General features: G+C 39.6%; 1 protein-coding gene across 4 annotated transcripts in view; it reads left to right on the forward strand.

Annotated features, from left to right (window-relative positions):
- HSDL2 (hydroxysteroid dehydrogenase like 2) overlaps nucleotides 1-20382 on the forward strand; it is a 44834-nt gene extending 24452 nt beyond the window's left edge. For 2 of the 4 annotated variants that reach the window (XM_080667718.1, XM_080667717.1), the window contains exons 7-10: nucleotides 2436-2630; nucleotides 4865-4936; nucleotides 6572-6718; nucleotides 18200-19148. In XM_080667718.1, coding sequence (XP_080523844.1) covers nucleotides 2436-2630; nucleotides 4865-4936; nucleotides 6572-6718; nucleotides 18200-18312 — 527 coding nt within the window. In that variant the 3' untranslated portion in view covers nucleotides 18313-19148. Of the gene's footprint in view, nucleotides 1-2435; nucleotides 2631-4864; nucleotides 4937-6571; nucleotides 6719-10031; nucleotides 10161-18199 lie in introns of all 4 variants that reach the window. The other 2 variants (XM_080667716.1, XM_080667715.1) reach the window with 2 other exon arrangements.
- The last annotated feature ends 419 nt before the right edge of the window (nucleotides 20383-20801 follow it).

Raw genomic sequence — 20801 nt, forward strand, 5'->3', positions numbered from 1 at the left:
TTGATTATGGTCAAGGGCACATATCTCAGTTGCAAGCTCCTGGCCCTGGTCAGGGGCATGCAGGAGGCAACCAATCGATGTATCTCTCTCACATCAGTGTTTCTCTCTGTCTCTCCTTCTCCCTTCCACACTGTCTAAAAATCAATGGGAAAAAATATCCTCAGGTGAGGATTAAAAAAAAAAAATGATTCCTCATCCTAGACCACGGGTGGGCAAACGTTTTGACTCGAGGGCCACATGGGTTCTTAAACTGGACCGGAGGGCCGGAACAAAAGCATGGATGGAGAGTTTGTGTGAACTAATATAAATTCAAAGTAAAGGAGCAGAGGGGAGAGCAAGAGAACCGGATAGAACAGCCGGATCCGGCCCGTGGGCCGTAGTTTGCCCAAGGCTGTCCTAGACTGTATAGAGTGGCTCTCTTTCTATGTCTGCTAGAAGCTGAATAATCTCCCAACATTACTGCCCTTTAAGGAAAAGGAGATTTATTGCACTTAATGGAATGGATATAGTATAACATTTATTATCAATAATCAAAGCAGTGTCTTGGTCCACTCACTGTTTGTCCTCTATGGCCCGGTGTGCCTTCTCTACACCAGCTATATGAGCCCTTCTCTAGATCTTTGACCACACCAAATTCAACACATCCAGAGGAGATCAGTGAGCAGGCCTCTATTAGTTTCACAGCATAAGGATCTCAGGCCCCCAGCGAGGTCACCTTTAAAAATACAATTTTTTTCTTTTTATAAAATCCACTTCATAGTTTCTGCTGAAATGAAGGGTGGGAGGAGAGGAGGTATGAGGGCTGCTATTCAAAATGTCTACTGCTGCCCTAACTGGTTTGGCTCAGTGGATAGAGCGTCGGCCTGCAGACTGAAGGGTCCCAGGTTCGATTCCGATCGAGGGCATGTACTTTGATTGTGGGCACGTCCCCAGTAGGGGGTGTGCAGGAGGCAGCTGATCCATGTTTCTCTCCCATCAATGTTTCTAACTCTCTATCCCTCTCCCTTCCTCTCTGTAAAAATCAATAAAATATGTTTAAAAAAATGCCCACTGCTTCTTACCTCTTGACTGGTTAGAACAACAGTGGTAGAAGAAGAAGGTCCACTTGGGATAGATTTCATGTGGGTTGGGGTGAAGAGTCTGGGAATGCAGCTACTGATCTTGGTGCTGACCACAGAGAGGAAGATAAAAGTATCACAACAGCTGCAGTCCTATCACCTGGAACTACATTGCAGATGGACATGGGAACTCAGTTAACCAGGAAGGCCAGTGTGACAAGGTGGCAACTGGCTTCTCTGGTGCTAGAAACCAAAACTAGTTTTGTTTTTTTTCAAAGGACCTACTTTCCAACTTGTTCTCATGGCAGTTTTTACCATATTTCATTGATTCTGAGATGCCCAGGCTTTTACATTTTTACATCTTTGATATTAGAATGCTCTTACAATTGATGATATATCATAGTTTAATTGGGAATTTTTTTTCCTTAGTGGTACACTTTGTAAGTCATATCTTTGGTTCATTGAATATGCCGAAGAACATATGTGTGTGCTTGGTAGGGGCCAGCAAGTGTTAAAGAGGTGAGATAAGCTCTTTTCCCAGAGAAAGAGGACTCAAAAGCAATGCTGATGTTTTAAACCTGATAGGTACTGCATATATTTATGTGAAAGGAAATCTTCCATTGATTTTAAGAATCTTGTTACTGTCTGTTTTGAGCAAGCTGTAACCAGAAGAGTAAATCCGAAGCTACTAGATACTTTCCCAGTTATTCCTTAATTAGATTCAAATTGTAGGGTCACCTTTAGGAATTTTGTGATCCAAGGTTTATCAGCTTTCATTACAGATATTGCTTATTTTCCTTTCTAAAAATCATCACTGAATTTTATGTGGTGGATCTTATTGTTAACTTGTACTTATAAAGTGCTTATGGTGTGTTTATCATTGTTTTAGGCACTGGCATATAGTGATGAAAAATAAAAAACGAAGTCTCCATATTCTAGTAGAGAGGAAAGAGAGACAATAAACTTAAGAAAGGAGCTCCATATTTAGAAACAAGAAACTGAGGCCCAAAGATGGTAGTGGCTTGCCAAAAATAGCATAGGTGGCATAAAAATCTCACCTTACAGCTCAGTGCTCTTTCTATTATACCTTACTGGCTTCTTAACTCTCAAGAATGGTATGCAGATTCTTAAGTATTCTGAATCAGAAAAGTCTAATTGAATTTTGCTGTGAGTCTCATGAAGAAGTTCTATATAAGGCAGTGTTGTGTAGAGCAAGGAACATATGTTTCCTATCCAGTTATGCCAATAAAACATTTAACAAATGCTTCAAGCTCTCTGGACCTTATTTTCATCACCTGAGAAATTAACTGTCTTGCTGTTGCTTCCATAGTCCTACTGTTTGATTTGGAGTTATGGATGCGTATGTTTTGTCTACAGCCATACACACAGCTGCTATGGATATGCTGGGAGGATCCGGTATTGAAAGCCAATGTAGAAAAGTTGACATCATTGCAGATGCTGCATATTCCATTTTCAAAAAGCCTAAAAGTTTTACTGGCAACTTTATTATTGATGAAAATATCTTAAAAGAAGAAGGAATAAAAGATTTTGATGTCTATGCAATTAAACCAGGTAATGCTTATTATTTTTAAATATAGTGATGCATTTTCCCACATTTTCTGCAAGGAATACACATCTCTCTTTTTTAAAAAAATATATTTTATTGATTTTAGAGAGGAAGAGAGAGGGAGAGAGATAGAAACATCCCAAGCATGTGCCCTTGGCTGGAATTGAACCTGGGACCCTTCAATCCGTAGGCCGATGCTCTATTCATTGAGCCAAACCAGCCAGGGCCACATCTCTTTTGTGTGTGTAGTTTTGTGATTATAAAATTAATATGCTCTTTTGAAAGATTTTATTCAAGGATGCGGTAACAGAAGATATAGTAGTGGTTTTTTTCACAAAAAGTTTTTAAGATTATGGGCTTTTTCTAAAAGTTTATCTCTGAGGTGCAGTCTCTTAGAGTAGCTTAATGGTAAATGGTGAAGGTGAGTGAGCAGAGTCTGTCCCATGTACAAGGGTGTGGTGTGAGAAGTTCTCAGCAGTCCCCTTGTTCACAAATCATTCTTCCTCTCTGAAATTGCAGATGATGATCGTAATGATAATGCATTTTACCTTATGTATAAAGTATAACATATACTAAATAATAGACATATTTAATATATGTTATATTTAGCTTATTTGTGCTAAAGTATATTTTAAATATTATTCATTAGGTTGAATGTTTATATTTGTATCATCCCTGTTTCTTCAGTTTGAATTGAATTGAATTAAATAGCTCTTCACAGTTTTACAAAGCACTTTTATATACATTGTCTAGCTAATCTCATAGCAATCCTGTGAAGGAAGCAATATTGTTTAGTGAGTAAGAACATGGAGTTTGGGAAAAGATAACTCAGGTTCAGATCCCAGTTCAGCTGCACTTTAGGTGAGTCACCCACCTTCTCTGAGCTTCACTTTCCTTACTGGTAAAATACTATAATGATACCTTCCACACAGGGTTTTGGTAAGAACAAAATGCAATCTCTATATATAAAAGCGTAAATGACCGGACGACCAGACGACTGGACTACTGGCCAGTAGCTATGATGTACACTGACCACCACGGGGCAGACTCTCAATGCAGGAGCTGCCTCCTGGTGGTCAGTGAGCTCCTACAGCATGAGCGCAGCTCAACTGACAGACGGGTGCCAGACGCCGGGCTCATGGCTGGCAAGTGCTGCTGCGGTGGCATGAGCCTCTTCCGCGGACACTCCCCCTGGTGCCAAGTGGCTGCAGTGGCAGGCGCAGTGGGTCTGGGATGAGCCGGAGCAGCTGGGCACCCAACCCCGGGCTCGGCCTCCTCCCCGGCTGCCTGCCACTTTGCGCACTACTTTGTGCTGTGTGAGATCGAGGTGGACAGTGGGCTGGAGCCCAACGAGCTGGCAAGTAAGGCCAGGCTGCGGCAGCGCGGAGGTCCACTGATCGCCGCAGGCCAGGCTGAGGGACCCCACCGGTGCATGAATCCATGCACTGGGCCTCTAGTAATGTATATAATGTGCTTGGCACAGTGCCTGGCATATGCTGCAATCACTGTATTCAGTAGTTAATATTTACAGTAGAAAAACAGGTCCAAAGAGTTTATTAAGCCTTTATCTAGGAGTATTAGCTAGTAAGTGGCAGAATCTGAATCAGATCCAGGTCTTCTGGGGCCTGGTATAGTGTAATTATCACTTCAGGTATTAAAGATATAGTGTGCACAAAATTTTAAATTTGATTTAAATTAAAAACCCTATTTTAGATTTGAGAGTGTTGAGAACTTAATATGATTAGGTACTGTGGTAAGTGTTAGGATATAACAAACCCAATGCATTCCTACTGTCCAGTTTTGTTTTGTTTTTAATCTTCTGAGAGGGAGGAGCAGACATACAGAGACAAAGATGGAGACAAGTTTTTTTTTAATGAGGAATTCCCTTCTCTTAGGGAGCCAGGTAGGAAACGAGTCCTAAGCACCTTGGAGGGATGTAGGCAGAAGGGTTTCATGGATAGATGAGAAGGGGGCAAAGGCTCCTGGGAGAGCAGTTAAGGGCTTAATATGTGACTCTTCGGTTAGATCTTGGGGATGAAATTTGCCATAGGAAAGGAGGATAACTGGGTTAGGGGAAAGTATTTTAGCTTAGTGGTCAGGTAGTTTAACAGTTCTCATGGGGGTCTTTGCATTGTACCATTTAAATAAAAACAGATATAATGTTTATTAAACAGGTGTTAAAATCTTAATATATTGAAGTTCTTACAGTAATTTGATTATTTTGGGGTCATTTTTCCAGGCCATCCTTTGTTACCAGACTTCTTCTTAGATGAATACCCGGATACAGTTACCAAGAAAATGGAATCACATGGTAAGATATAGACCATATTTTATGTTGGAAAATAAAGATACTTACATATTTTTTCCAAAAAAGAGAATTGGACATTTCTGTCTTATGCTAGTGCTGTGTGCAGGGCTGACATGGGGCCTTCTGTTACCTCCTCTGCTTAAAAACTACTCTCTTCAGCATGCTGAGATGCCAAGGCCCTTCCCTTCCCCATCTTTATCAGTCATGCTTTGGGTGGCGTGTTCTTCCCAGGATGAACTACCATTAGGACCTCGCCTTGTGTCTGCTTCTCTGGTATTTGGGAGCTATGAAATTGGATTGAAATATGGGGGCACCCTGGCCGGTGTGGCTCAGTTGGTTGGAGCATAGTCTCATACACCAAAAGGTGGAGTGTTTGATTCCTGGTCAGGGCACATCCCCAGGTTTCAGGTTCCATCCCCAGTTGGGGCGTGTGTGGGAGGCGACCAATAGATGTTTCTCTCTCACTCACTCTTTCTCTCCCTCTCAAACTCTATAAGTAAATTTTAAAAATTAAAAAAAAAATAGCTACTTTAAAAAGAAGAAGCAATGTGGGGATTTCTTGAAATCAGTATTATAAAACAGACGGATAGATTTTAGTCTAAGATCAGAGTCTTATCCAGTCGTTTAAAGATGTGAGAACCTTTCTTCTTTGTTCAGGTAAGCAGAGCTATTCTTCCATTGAGATCTTTTATGAGGTGTAAAGCACAGGCAGTCCTGTGTTTCTGAGGCTGACTTCATCTACCTTAGAGTTATTGACCTTTTTTCCTAGATCCTGACAGTAAATGGTGTGTCAGTCTAGGTGATGTTTATAGTATTTGTCTTTTTTTTTTTTTTTTGGTACATTTAAAAAAATTATATATATATATATATTTCAGAGAGGAAGGGAGAGGGAGAGAGAGATAGAAACAGCAATGATGAAAGAGAATCATTGATCGATAGCCTCCTGCACAATCCGGGATGGAGCCTGCAACACCTGGGCATATACCCTTACCAGGAATCCTAATTGTGACCTCCTGGTTCTTAGGTTGATGCTCAACCACTGAGCTACTGCAGCCTAACTTGTACATTTTTATATTTATTTAGTGTGAAGTTAGGAGAAGCTATGTTGGGGCTGCTAGCTGTATGTTTTTGTTTTTGTTTTTTTAAGTAATTGAGATGCTCTAAATGTATCTTTCCATTAAAGCTTTCATAGTTATAGTCTACTGACTCTACTGACTATGATCTCCAATTCATCTCCACTAAGTACATAGTTGATATCTCCATCTTTCTGATTCTGGTGTGTTCTTTTTAAATTTGGTTTTAGAATTCAGAGTGGGTAATAAGGAGTGATTAATTAATACCCCCTAAAATTCCAATAGTTTGTTTAGGTCCATTTATTATAAGCACTGTATACTTTAGTAGTGGTTTGCTTTTATTAAATCTAACATGAGAATCAGCCTTTTACTTGGAGAGTAAAAATTGATGTATTTGGCTGTTATTTCATTAGTTTGATTTATGCTTTCAGATGCCACTGAATATATTTAAGGTCACTTGGTCAAACAGGTATAATTGGTAGCAAGTTTATTCTGTTAATTAATTTTGTGTGTGGCCTTATATTGCCTAGCCTTTAAAGCCATTTTCATCAACAATATTTTGCAGGTGCTGGTACAAAGTTGAAAGAAGAGCTGCAGCCACCATCAAAACCACCTTCTGGAGCTGTGAAAGAAACATTCAGAATTGTTAAGGCCTCTCTCAGTGATGACCTTGTTAAAGCCACTCAGGCAGTTTATCAGTTTGAACTCTCGGGTAAGGATTACAGCTGGTTATCTGAGTGTTTCAGGAACAAAGGAGGCTATTTCCCTTGGACAAAAATCAGCCTCCAGGAATCACCTATCTAGTTGACTGTATGGAGAACCCTTACCATGTAGCCATTTCAGAATAACCAATAGCTACTGATATGTATTTTTAAGTTAATATCAGTGTATATGGACATATATAAAATAAAATTTTGTTACAAATACTTTCACTGTTAAGCAATTGAGAGGAATCCTACTTAGAAGGGCATGTGGATCAAGACAGGTGGTGTAATATAGTAATTTATCATCCACTGTGGGCACTTGCCATTTTTATTTTTGAGATGATTCAAGTCAGTCTGAATACAGTCAGCTTTTTAAAACCTCTCAATATTTTTCTTCTCATTATAGTACTAACATGCTAATGACAGTTTTAAGAATAGCTACTTCATTCCTACTGTATGGAAACTTTGACATTATCAGTTCTTTATTTTTTTTTCTCCTCTATTTTATCTTAATTCATCTGTACCTTCCTGTTTTTACTTGCTTTTCTGTTTTTGTTTTTTGTAAATATATTTCTATTGATTTCAGAAAGAAAGGGAGAGGGAGAAGGAGAGAGAGATTAAAAACATCAACGATGAGAGTGAATCATTGATCGATTGAGGCCGCAACCGGGCATGTGCCCTGACTGGGAATTGAACCATGACCTACTGGTTCATAGGTCGACATTCAACCACTGAGCCACAATGGCCGAGCTTTCCTTCTTTTTCTGTCCTTAGAACCCACGTCCATTGATTCAGTCACTCTCTTGCCTGTATCCTAAACTTCTGGACCTTTTGTGCTTATGTCACAATCTGCCAAAAACCTGGTCTTGACTGAATCAAATTATCTGGCTGCCCCACAGTTGCATCTAGACTGCTAAATCTGCTGGAGAAACGAAAAAATAAAAATAAAAAATCACACCACCCAGTGGATCTGTACCAGTAGAAATTCATCACTGTCTCTCCTCTACGGGGGTCTAAGCAGCACCTCAGAATTCTGTGTTTCTGTGATAGCTTACTACCTCATTTTCCACAGTCACTATTTATTTATTTATTTATTTATTTTTAAATTTCTTTATTGATTAAGGTATTACATATGTGTCCTTATTCCCCTATTACCCCCCACCTCCCATTCATGACCCCACGCCCCTGTTGTCTGTGTCCATTGATTAGACTTTATGCATGCATATAAGTCCTTTGGTTGATCTCTCCCCTTTACCCCCACCCTCCCCTACCTTCCCTGAGCTTTGACATTCTGATTGATGTTTCTCTGTCTCTGGATCTATTTTTGTTCATCAGTTTATGTTGTTCATTATATTCCACAAATGAGTGAGATCATGTGATATTTATCTTTCTCTGCCTGGCTTATTTCACTTCGCATAATGCTCTCCACCTCCATCCATGTTGTTGCAAATGGTAAGAACTCCTTCTTTTTTACCGCAGTGTAGTATTCCACAGTTTTTTAATCCACTCACCTGCTGATGGGCACTTAGGCTATTTCCAAATCTTAGCTATGGTGAATTGTGCTGCTATGAACATAGGGGTGCATATATCCTTTCTGATTCGTGTTTCTAGTTTCTTGGGATATATTCCTAGAAGTGGGATCACTGGTATGGAGTTTCCTCAAAAAACTAAAAATGGAACTCCCATTTGACCCAGTGATCCCTCAGTGACTATTTTAAACCTCAGTGTTCCTCAAATCTTCCATCTCTCCCTTCACCACTTCCCTGCCAGTTTCAGTGGATAATCCCATCTCCTCTTTTTCAGAGATAATATAAGCCTACAGATAAATTGCTTCAGCTTCCTTTCATCTGATATTAAATTAACCATTATAGGCATCATCTTCTCTTCTCCTCCCAATAGAATAGAGCTCAACTCCAGATCAGTGCATCTCAAGCTTTAAAATTCATGCTAATTACCTGGGTTCGGGCTAAAATGCAGAATTTGATTCAGTAGGCAGGTCTGAGGTGGGATCTGAATTCTGCATTTCTGATAGTTGATGACAGTATTCCGTCCACGGATCCCACTTTGAGTAGATTCCGTTTCCTCTGGCTTCCTCAGGGACTTTGTGCTATTAATTGTGCCCTCTCTTCCACCTGTTCATCCTGCAGCCTCCTTCCCAAATGTATTTTAACGTTCTCTGTCTGTTCTATTATTTTAAACAAACACAATAAGTAAAACTTATTTTCATCTGTGATTCACTCTGCTGTGGTATCATTTTTCTTCATTCCCTGAATTTTTTTTCACCAAGGTCCTTGGTGGCTTCCGTGTCACCAGTGGGCATTTGTCATTCTTACCTTGTCACAACTCTGGAGTATTTGATGGTGTTGACCACGGTTTCTTTCTGGAAATCCTCCCTTTTCTTGGCTTCTTTGACAAGAGCTTTCCTTCTCTATCTGTAATCATGCCCTCTCTGTATCCTGTGTCAGATGCTTCTCCTTTGTCCTTCAAGGATGTTCTTCAGATCACTGTCTTAGCACTCACAGACTTTCTCTAGGAAACTCCAACCACTCACAAGACTTCAATGACCATATGAACAGATTACTTATATATCTATATTTCCAATCTAGTAAGACTTCATTTAACATATTCACTTGGCTAGCACAAAGATGCCTCAGTTTGAAAATGTCCAAAGCAACTCACCATTCCCAATGCCAATATCCACTCTCTCTCTTTTTTTTTTTTAATATATTTTATTGATTTTTTACAGAGAGGAAGGGAGAGGGATAGAGAGTTAGAAACATCGATGAGAGAGAAACATCGATCAGCTGCCTCCTGCACACTCCCTACTGGGGATGTGCCCGCAACCAAGGTACTTGCCCTTGACCAGAATCGAACCTGGGACCTTTCAGTCCGCAAGCCGACGCTCTATCCACTGAGCCAAACCGGTCAGGGCTCCACTCTCTTTCTATCTTCTGATCTTACTATTCTTTTTTTTTTTTTTTTTTTTTTTTTTTTTTTTTTTTTTTTTTTTTTTTTTTAGTTTCTTATCTAGCTAGTTCTTACTTAACTTTAAAATCTCAGTTTCAGTTGGGATTTCCTGGCTCCACATCACCATCCAATTCCTCTTTTGTAAGAACTAGCTTATGCAGAGTCTTCAAAGCCTAGCCTAGTGCCAGGTACAAAATAAGTATTTAATAAACATTTGCTGAAAATGATAGAGTCCTTGGGATTTTAGCCTGGGAAACAGCAGTATATAAGATTATTGTAATTGTAATGGTTATTATGTTGAAGAAGAACAGGGCTTCTTTGGCATTTATTTCTATATCTTTACCTTCCGTGTAGGTGAAGATGGTGGAACATGGTTTCTTGATCTTAAAAACAAGGGTGGGGATGCTGGATATGGAGAGCCATCTGATCAGGCAGATGTGGTGATGAATATGTCTACTGATGATTTTGTAAAAATGTTTTCAGGTGAGTTTTCAATTTCCTCAATTTATCAATAAATTTATCAGTAAATCAACAAACAGCAAGTACATTGTTAGTGGGATTGCAGATTGGTGCAGCCACTATGGAAAACAGTACAGAGGTTCCTAAAAAAATTAAAAATAGAACTACCTATGACCTAGCAATTTTATTTCTGGGTATTTATCAGAAGAAATCCAAAACACACATTTGAAAGATTATATGTACCCCTATGTTCATTGTGGCATTATTTACAATAATCAAGATATGAAAGCAACCTGAGTGTCCATCACGAGTAGATAAAGAAGATATGTTACATATATATGATGGAATATTACTTGGCCAGAAGGAATGAAATTTTAACATTTGCAAGAACATGGATGGAACTAGAGTATTATGCTGAGTGAAATAAGTCAGAGAAAGACAAATACTGTATTATTTCACTTATATGTGGGATCTAAAGAACAAAATAAAAGAAAAAACAAAACAGAAACCGACTCATAGATACAGAGAAAAAAACTGATGGTTGTTAGACTGGGGTGGGTGAAAAAGGTGGAGGGATTAAGAAATACAAATTGCATAGTTACAAAATAGTCATGGGGGTGTAAAACACAGCATAAGGAAGATAATAATATTGTAATAACTATGTATGGTTCCAGGTGGGTACTAGACTTATTGAGGGGACCACTTCATCCTATATAATAAAAGCCTAACATGCTAAGTGTCTGGTCAACTGGTAGGCTGTTCAATCAAAGCATAATATGCTAATGATATGCTAAGGCCGCTTAACCACTTGCTATAACGTGCACTGACCACCAGGCGGCAGTTGACTGGTCGACCAGTCGCTATGACATGAACTGACCACCAGGGGGCAGACGCTCCAACTGGTAGGTTAGCTTATTGCTGGGGTCCGCATCCCTCCCCAGCCCCGATCGTGCACCGGTGGGGTCCCTCAGCCTGGCTTACGCCTTCTCGCAATCTGGGACACCTTGGGATGTTGGAGAGCTGGTTTCGGCCCAATCCCACAGGCCAGGCGGAGGGACCCCACTGGTGCTCGAATTCATGCATCAGGCCTCTAATAAATTATATAAATATCTAACTACTATGCTGTATATCTGAAAATAATATAAAATAATATTGAAGGTCAACTGTAATTTAAAAACAAAAAAGAGCACATCTTGGGAAATAATTACTGTTACTTCTACTGCCTCTTCTACTTGAAGCAACAAATGGGGAGTAGATGACAGAATTTCCTTTTTGTATGACTGATAATAAAATAATGTTGGGGACAGAGAGATAATTCAAAAGGACTTGTAGGTGGGCTTTATTTCTACTAGTTGGACTAAGATATCATCCTATCTAATAAAGAGGGAATATGCTAATTGACCATCACACCCTCACAAAGATGGCGGCACCCACAGCCAATAAGGAGGGAATATGCTAATTGACTGCCATGCCCTCAAAGATGGCAGTGCCCACAGCCACAAGATGGCGATGCCCAGTCCCCTCATCCCTGCTGGGGTGGCAGGCGTGCAGCATGGCTGGGCCCGCCCCCAGGCGGGTCTGGTCATTCCGCACACCTGCCTCCAGCGTCCCCCAGTCCTCTCAGTCCCCCAGCTTCCCAGGGCTGGCCTGAGGCACAGGCAAGCCTCTGATGGCGGCTGCCCAGCCTCCCAGGGCCAGCCTGAGGTGCAGGCAAGCCTCATATGGCAGCTGCCCAGCTTCCCAGGGCCAGCCCGAGGCTCAGGTAACCAGGACTGGCCAAGGCTTGCGCTACCAGCAGTAACAGCAGCAGAGATGTGATGGGGGTGTCGCCTACCCCTGATTGGCAGGTCACCTCCCGCCCCTGAGGGCTCCCAGACTGTGAGAGGGGGCAGGCTGGGCTGAGGGACACCCCCCTCCAGTGCATGAATTTTCATGCACCGGGCCTCTAGTTTCCAATAACACCTGAGTCACCAGAGATGCAGGACTCAGCTGCAGCTTATTTATTGAAAATAAAGTCATGCCTCAATCTTGCCAGCTATTATTGTAGAAAATAGCCACCCTCTCCTGTAACCCAGGGACCCTGCTTTCTGTGGCATTTCTAACCAAGAAAACCTTTTGCATCATTTTCTGTTCTGCCCATGTGCCAGAAACATTTTTAGGGTAATTTTTAAATTTTTTTCTACTCTTAGAACACTACTCCAAATGGTAAGTTCATTTATTTCTGTATTATTAGAAGCAGCATTAACATTATAACAGTCTAATCTAAAGATTCCTTCATTTAATAAATTATTATTCATTCTTCTGTTTTAATCTTCATAAATTAAAGATCATAGTGTATTTTGTGCCCTGTAGGTCTTGTCTTCCAATTCTAATCCAGGATGCTCCATACACTGAGCCAAACTGTCTAGGGCTCTTTTCACTTTTTTGATGGTATATTTTGAAACACAAAAGTTTTTCATTTTGATGAAGACCACTTTATGTTTTTTTTCTTTTGATACTTGTGCTTCTTCTATCAGATCTAAGAATCCTTTATCAAATCCAAGTTTGATAATTTACCCTTATGATTCTCCCTACGAATATTTAACTTTAGCTCTTATTTAACTTTAGGCCTTTGACCCATTTTGAGTTAATTTTGTATATGGTGTAAGGTAGGAGTCCACCTTCATTTGTTTGCATTGAACGGTCTTGGCAACCTTGTTAAAGAGCACTTGACCATAGGTGTATGGGTTTAATTAAACCCATATATATGGGTATAGTTAAACATAAAGTTACCATAGGATCCAGCATTTCCACTCCTAGATATATACTCAGAAGAAATGAAAACAGATACTCAAACAAATACACATATACACATGTTCATAGCAGCACTGCACAATAGCCAAAAGGTGAAAAGAACTCATGTGCCCATCAACAGATGAATGGATAAATGAATTATTATATATAAATAAATTATTATATAAAACTAGAGGCCTAGTACACGGATTTGTGCACTGGTGGGATCCCTCAGCCTTGCCTGTGCCCTCTCACAATCTGGGACCCCTTGGGGGATGTTGGACTGCCAGTTTCGGCCCTATCCCCGGCCTGGCCTGAAGGGATCGGACGAAACTGGCAGTCTGACATCCCCTGAGGGATGTAGTAGTGTGCAAAGTGGTCAAGGAGGAGCTGGAGCCCGGGCCGGATGCCGTGCCACTCCAGCTCATCCTGGCCCTGCTGCGCCTGCTGCTGCCGCCATCAGCCACTCAGTAGTGCTGCTGCAGAGGTAGGAGAGGCTCGCGCCACCGCAGCTGCACTCACCAGCCGTGAGCCTGGCATCTGGCACCCGTTGGTAAGCTGAGCAGCGCTCCCTCTGTGGAAGCGCACTGACCACCAGGGGGCAGCTCCTGCATTGAGCATCTGCCCCCTGGCGGTCAGTGCGCATCATAGCGACCAGTCAACCGGTCGTTCGGTCGTTTGGTCTCTTAGGCTTTTATATATATAGATGAAATATTCAACCATAAAAAATGAAGTACTATTTCATGGTACAATTTGGGTGAACCTTAAAAACATGTTAAGTGAAAAAAGCCAGGCACAAAAGATCATATATTGTAAAATCCATTTATATGAAAAACTAGAATATATAAATCCATAGAAAGCTGATTGGTGGTTGCCAGGGCCTAGAGGGAGGGGGAACTGCTAATGCATAAAGGGTACAGGGTTTCCTTTTGGAGTAATAAAGTGCTTGGGGACTAGATAGAGGTGGTGGTGACACAACATTGCAACTATATTTAAATGATACAGAATTGTTCACTTTAAATGGTTAATTTTATAAAAATTAAATAAAATGGTTAATTTTATGTCATGCAAATATCACCTCAATTTTATTTATTTATTTTTTTAAAAATATATTTTATTGATTTTTTACAGAGAGGAAGGGAGAGGGATAGAGAGTTAGAAACATCAATGAGAGAGAAACATCAATCAGCTGCCTTCTGCACACCCCCTACTGGGGATGTGCCGCAACCAAGGTACATGCCCTTGACCGGAATGGAACCTTGGACCTTTCAGTCCACAGACCGACGCTCTATCCACTGAGCCAAACCGGTTAGGGCTATCACCTCAATTTTAAAAGTGGTTTTGGCCTTTCCCCCTTCCACTCCTGAGAGGTAATTTGTCTTCAGGTCTTTTTGGTATTCCTTTCTATATGTAACTACATTTTTCAATGTTTTCATATTTCTCAATGTTATATTTATAGTATTTATACTATTTTCTTTAGATTCACTGATCTAAAGACTGATAGGTAAGATTTAAATTCTTTCATAGCACCTTGATTCTGCTTCACCTCCCTCTTATCCTCCCAATTTAATTTTATAATTTTTGCTTAAATTAATACTCTATGTTTAAATAATGATTCTGGCATAGTTTGCTGCTGAGTCAAATAGTATATTATTATTATGTTTCCCCATAAGAAAGAACTTTTATTTTTCCTCGACATAAATAATTGCCCTATTTTTTTCCCCATTAAAATACTGATAGCCCTAACCGGTTTGGCTCAGTGGATAGAGCATCAACCTGCGGACTCAAGGATCCCAGGTTCGATTCCGGTCAAGGGCTTGTACCCTGGTTGTGTGCACATCCCCAATAGGGAGTGTGCAAGAGGCAGCTGAATCGATGCTTCTCTCTCATCGATGTTTCTAACTCTGTATCCCTCTCCTTTCCTCTCTGTAAAAAAATCAATAAAATATATTTTTAAAAAAATACTGATAAACTAAGCAAAATTCTCCTATACTTTTCTCACAACCTCTTGATAGAATTTCTACTCTGCCAAATGTGTCAAATTACATGTCTACTTCTTTTCCTGGAACCCTTTGTCTTCTTGTTAAATTCTGAACAGGTGACTCATTATAATAGCCTGCTACACAGCTGTGATCCTAGAAATTTCTTTAACTCTCTCCTGCATTAAATCTCCTATTTCTGTATCCCATGCCTTCTCTCTTGGTTTGCATTCTCATTTTGGTGGCACAGATTCTCCAATAGCTTCATGAGAAAGGATACAAAAGAGTAATTTTAGTAAGTGTCTAAAACTACTTGTATTCTACCAATTCATTATTTGGCTGGGTAGAGATTTCTGGGTTGAAATTAACTTTCTCTCAGAATTTTGAAAGCATTGCTTCATCTGATTAGATTACCATTGAGAATTTGATACTATTCTTCTTTTTAATCTTTTATTTCTACTCCTCCCTTTCTGAAAGCTGCAGAATCAAAATGATCTCTTTCTCTGTAGTGTTCTGAAATGTCACAATTATATAAGGTGGTGTGGTCTTTTTTTCTTTCATTTTCCTGGGTAGTTGATGGGCCTCTTGGGAATGTATCTTACGTTATTTCTTTGATAGTTCTCTTGTTTTTCTCAGTTCTCACATTTTGGAGAAAACATTAGCTCTCTGATTTAATCATCTTATTTTTAAGAGATTGGCTCACCTTATTCTTTTGTTTTGTTTTGTTTTGTTTTGTTTTGCTAATCTTCACCCGAGGATATTTTCCCACTGGTTTTTAGGGAGAGTAGAAGAGAGAGAGGGAAAGACAGGGAGAAACATGGATGTGAGAGAAACACATCAATTGGTTGCCTCCGCAGGAGCCCCAACCAGGGCCCAGGCCTGGGAGGATCCTGCAACTAAGGTAAGTGCCATTGACTGGAATTGAACCTAGGACCCTTTGGTCCACAGGCCGACACTCTTATCCACTGAGCCAAACCAGCCAGGGTCTTATTCTTTTTTTTTTTTTTTTAGTTGTTGTATTTTTTTTTTCTTCTATTACTTCTTTTTAATAGTAAGGAGAGACTTTATTTGAAAAGATTATTGGGGTGAGGGCCAGAGAGAGGCTTTTCCAATAGTGGGTCTTGAGACTGTTACAATAGAAAGACAAACATTAGTGTTTGTAAGTTCTGTGACCAGAGATGTGCAAGTGTCTCCTTTCTATTGTATTTTTTTAAAAAAAATATTTTTTATTGACTTTTAGAGAGAAAGAGAGAGAGCGCGCAAAACATCAGTTGGCTGCCTCCTGCATGCCCCCTACCGGGGTTTGAGCCCACAACCCTGGCCTGTGCCCTGACCTAGAATGGAATGGGCAACTTTCAATGCACAGGATAATGCCCAATCAATGGAGCCACATCAGCAGGGCTGTATTTTAATATTGCCTATCAAATTTTTAATTTTCAAGAGCTCACTCTTGTTTTCTCTTCTCTTACTTCCCCCTTCTTCCTCTTCACTCTATCCAATTCCATTCCCCTTTTTCTTTAGCTTCTTCCCATTCCTCTCCTTCCTCTCCCTCCCCCACCCCTTTTCATCCTGTCCTTTTCTTCTCCCTCTTTCCTATGCTTCTCCTCTTCCCCCTGTCTCTTCCAGCATCCTGTTCTTGCTACACTGGTGTTATATCTTCTCTTATCAATGAGGACATGAATTATAGAATTTACTTGTTTGTTATTCATTTACTTTGTTTCTGTTTTCGTCTGTGCTACATTCTCTGTTTCCTCCAAATTGCTGTTGTTTTTTGTTTGGGGGGTATTTTGTTTTTTGTCTCCTTTTGATGTCCATTCACCTGTATGGGCAAAGCTCTGTAGAGCTGATTGGAACCTCTGTGTGCATGAGTAGACTGGAGGGCTTGTGCACTGGTGGCTTTCACTGTAGAGTGACAAGAGCAGGGAGCCAGTTTTGTGGCTGAAGGGTATCTGAATATTAGTGTTTGTAAATTCTTGGAGGGGTTGTTCTGTTCCTTCAAAGAATAAAGATCTTCCAGTATCGCCCTGACCGGTTTGGCTCAGTGGATAGAGCGTCGGCCTGCGGACTCAGGGGTCCTGGGTTTGATTCCGGTCAAGGGCATGTACCTTGGTTGCGGGCACATCCCCCGTGGGGGGTGTGCAGGAGGCAGCTGATTGATGTTTCTCTCTCATCAATGTTTCTGGCTCTCTGTCCCTCTCCCTTCCTCTCTGTAAAAAACCAATAAAAAAAAAAAAAAAAAAAGATCTTCCAGTATCTTCCATGTAAATTAAAAATTATCCCTTAATCTATTATTTGTGAATGTAGGTATTTTAGCATCACATTTCCCTGGACTAGTGCACAGCTCAGTTTATTCATTAAAATGAAAGAATTAGACTTGATCCTTTCTATCCATAACCAATCTATAAATGCTTTGCTACAACTCCTATATAGAATAATTTAAAGGTGTCTAGTAACTCAATATGTATACAATATATTAACCCACATATTTTTTCTACAAGTAGCCTGTACATGGCCCAGTGAAAGTTGACTTATGCACCAGATACATATTGTGCCCTCTAGAGATATGACCTATATATAAATTGGCATAATATAGCCCAGAAACTATAAATGAGAATAAGTCACATAGGACTTTGAATTGCAGTATCATCATATATAAGCAGTGTGACGTATAGAAAGTCCAAACCCTCTCTCAGCCTCAGTTTCCTCATGAATTCCTCTGTGTCAGACTCTATACTAGCATTGCAATGAGAGTCACAAATAAAAACAAAGTTTCCTCCCTTGGTGAGCTTCTATTTATTATATGTTGTTATTGGCTATAATTATGTTTTAAAGCTCACACTTTATATCCTGGCATTTCTGAAGTTAAAATCATGCTAACGTACACTTGTGGCCATACCTATACTTTTAATGATCATTTCTTAAGAATATTATATGCATTTAGATTTTTAAAAAATGTTCCAAAATAATAGATTGGAACATAAAATAGATAATATTTGTTTACCTCAATTCATTTGTGGGCCATGTATCCTTGAGAGTATTGTAACAAGTTTATAAATGTTGCATCTTCAGCTTTTTGCTATAATCTTTTACTGGTTGTTGTTTTTACATTATCTCATATTATAAGATATTGTTAACATCTAACTCTATGGATTGGGATTCCCAGGATACTGATTTTAAAAATGCTGTAATAGAAATTTCTGTTTCACAGACTTATAGAACTCCAGAATATTCTTTTCATAATGCATGTTCTTGAAGCAGTATTTCCTAAGGGTACTAATGGATTCTCTTCCCTCTCTCAATTTCTCGTTTTAGGGAAACTGAAACCAACAATGGCCTTCATGTCAGGAAAATTGAAGATTAAAGGAAACATGGCACTAGCAATCAAATTGGAGAAGCTAATGAGTCAGATGCAAGCCAAGCTGTGAAGGAGAAGAAAAAAATATGTGGATGTCTAAGCTCAGAAAAGTAAACGGGCTCAATAGTTAAAATCTAATGTTTGTTTTCTTCCCTATTGTATTATAAGGATATGCGTGTCTGTCCTGGAAGAAATATAATTTCTGTATCTGTAAGACTTGAAATTCTAATTAAAACAGTTAGCAAAAACATAAGCTTCATTAAGTAAATTCTAAGACATTCTTTTTTTATATTTTCTAAGTTTTGCCCTCTGAGCTATAAACCATTTACCATCTTCTTCTAGGAAAAGTATTATGAGCAACCAATCAAGGTCAAGCAGTAAAGTAACAGCTCTTTTCAAAGCTTTTTCCCATGGAAAATATGGTCAGTCAGTTCTAAAATTTTTAATTGGGGGTTGTATACCAATGAAAATCTTAATGATATTTTAGATTTTTATATGCTTACTTTAAGGAAGATAGTCTATAATACATTTTCACAGGAATCACATAATAAACTACTTAATAAATATTATTTTGAAGACTAATGAAACAAAAATGGAGTTTTTCATTTTGTTACCTAACTTTCCAGGTATAAGTCATCTATAGGAAAATATTATTAATGTAAGTCATCTAATATATATCCTATTTTAAATTATGTAAAACTGAGCTAAAATAATTTCTTCCCAGCAGTATGCACTTGGTAACAATGTTTTGAAATGAGAACATTAGAATAGATGGTTGTTACAGGCTTAAATGTCTGCCCCCAAAATTTTTATGTTGAAGTACTAACTTCTAGTATCTCAGCATATGACTGTTTTTTTAGATAACACCTTTAAAAGGGGATTAAATAAAAATTAGGCTTTTAGGGTGGTCCTAAACCAATCTGACTGATGTCCTTATAAGAGGGGAAATTTGGGCACAAAAGAGAGACCAGGGATACACACAGAGAGGAAAGACCACGTGGGAACATAGCGACAAGGTGGTCACCTGCAAGTCAAGGAGAGAGGCCTCAGAAGAAACCAAATCTACTGACACCTTACTCTTAGACTTCTCCAGAACTGTAAGACATTTTTGTTGGGTTAGCCACCCAGTCTGTGGTATTTTATCCTGGCAGCCCTAGCAAACTAATACAATGGTTGGTTTGTCTTTTTTTTTTTTTTTTAAGCTAAACTTTAAAAAAGCCCTTACCTTTCATTTTAATCAGTTAAAAATACTTGCTGAGTGTAATACTTTTACTTTCTCATATTCAGCTCTCTAATATTATTGTGCTATTAAGCAACTTAGCTAATTCTGACATTTCATATAGAATCATAATGGTAAGGGATTTAATGTGTATTTTATAAATGAGGAAACAGGATCAGAAATGGGAAAGGACTGGCCCAAGGCCAAAATTAACAAGCCCTATCCAACAAAAACTTCCCAGTGCATTGGCCTTGAATAGAGCTTGAAGGCTCCCCCTCCCCCTCCATGAAGCCCAGATGGATTGACTTTGGGTAGTAGCCTTACAACACCATTGACATCTCCCAGTCATTTCTAGCCACATGAGGATCCTGGTCATGTGATGTTGCCAACTAGCTCCTTTTCTACTGACGTTTTCTAAAGACTTCTCCCCTTTCTCTGCATCCTCCAAATGGTCTCAAAGCTTTGGGAAATAAAAAGTAGAAAATATTTTTTTATAAAATATTGTGAGGTAAAACGTCTGGGTTCTGGTCACTAAAACACATGAACTTGGGGAAAGAAATCTTTCCACAGGACCCTAGTTTTCACCTTAGTAATTGAGGGAGTTGGATGAGGGTCATCTGTAGCCCCTTTGTGCTCATTATTAGGAAGTACATACCACATGATCTCACTCATTTGGGGATAATGAAAAACAGTATAAACTGATGAACAAAAAGATAGATACAGAGGCAGTAAAACATCAAACAGACTGTCAAATTACAGCAGGAAGGTTAGGGAGAGGTGGGGGAAATAGATCAACTGAAGGACTTGTATGCATGCATATAAGAGTAACCAACGGATGCAAAACATTGGGGGGTGAGGGCATGTATGGGAGTGGGGTGGGGGAGGCAATGGTAAGATATGTACACATATAATACCTTAATTAAAAAAATTTAAAAAAAGGAAGTACTAATCAATCTGCACTATTCTATCAGAAGTCCAGGTAGTGACACCTATATTCCTGAAGCCTTCCCTCTTGCCACATCCCTCAACTGACTTAATGAGTTCATATGTATTCCCCTTATTTGGATCTGTCCATTAATTATGTTGAAGTTGTAGATCCTTCCAGAAGCTTTGAATGGCTATTTTGTGTGTTGTCCAGTAGCCAATTGAGCCCTGTTTCTGAAACAATGGTATGGAGGGATCGCTGGCTGGTATGGCTCAGTTGGTTGAGCATCATCCCATGAACCAAAAGGTCATTGGTTCAATTCCTGGTCAGGGCACATACCCAGGTTGTGGGGCCCATCCCTAGTAGGGGGTGTGCAGGAGGCAGCTGATCAATGTTTCTCTCTCTATGTTTCTTT

Source organism: Plecotus auritus, assembly GCF_963455305.1.
Source record: "Plecotus auritus genome assembly, chromosome: 5".
Classification (NCBI taxonomy): domain Eukaryota; kingdom Metazoa; phylum Chordata; class Mammalia; order Chiroptera; family Vespertilionidae; genus Plecotus; species Plecotus auritus.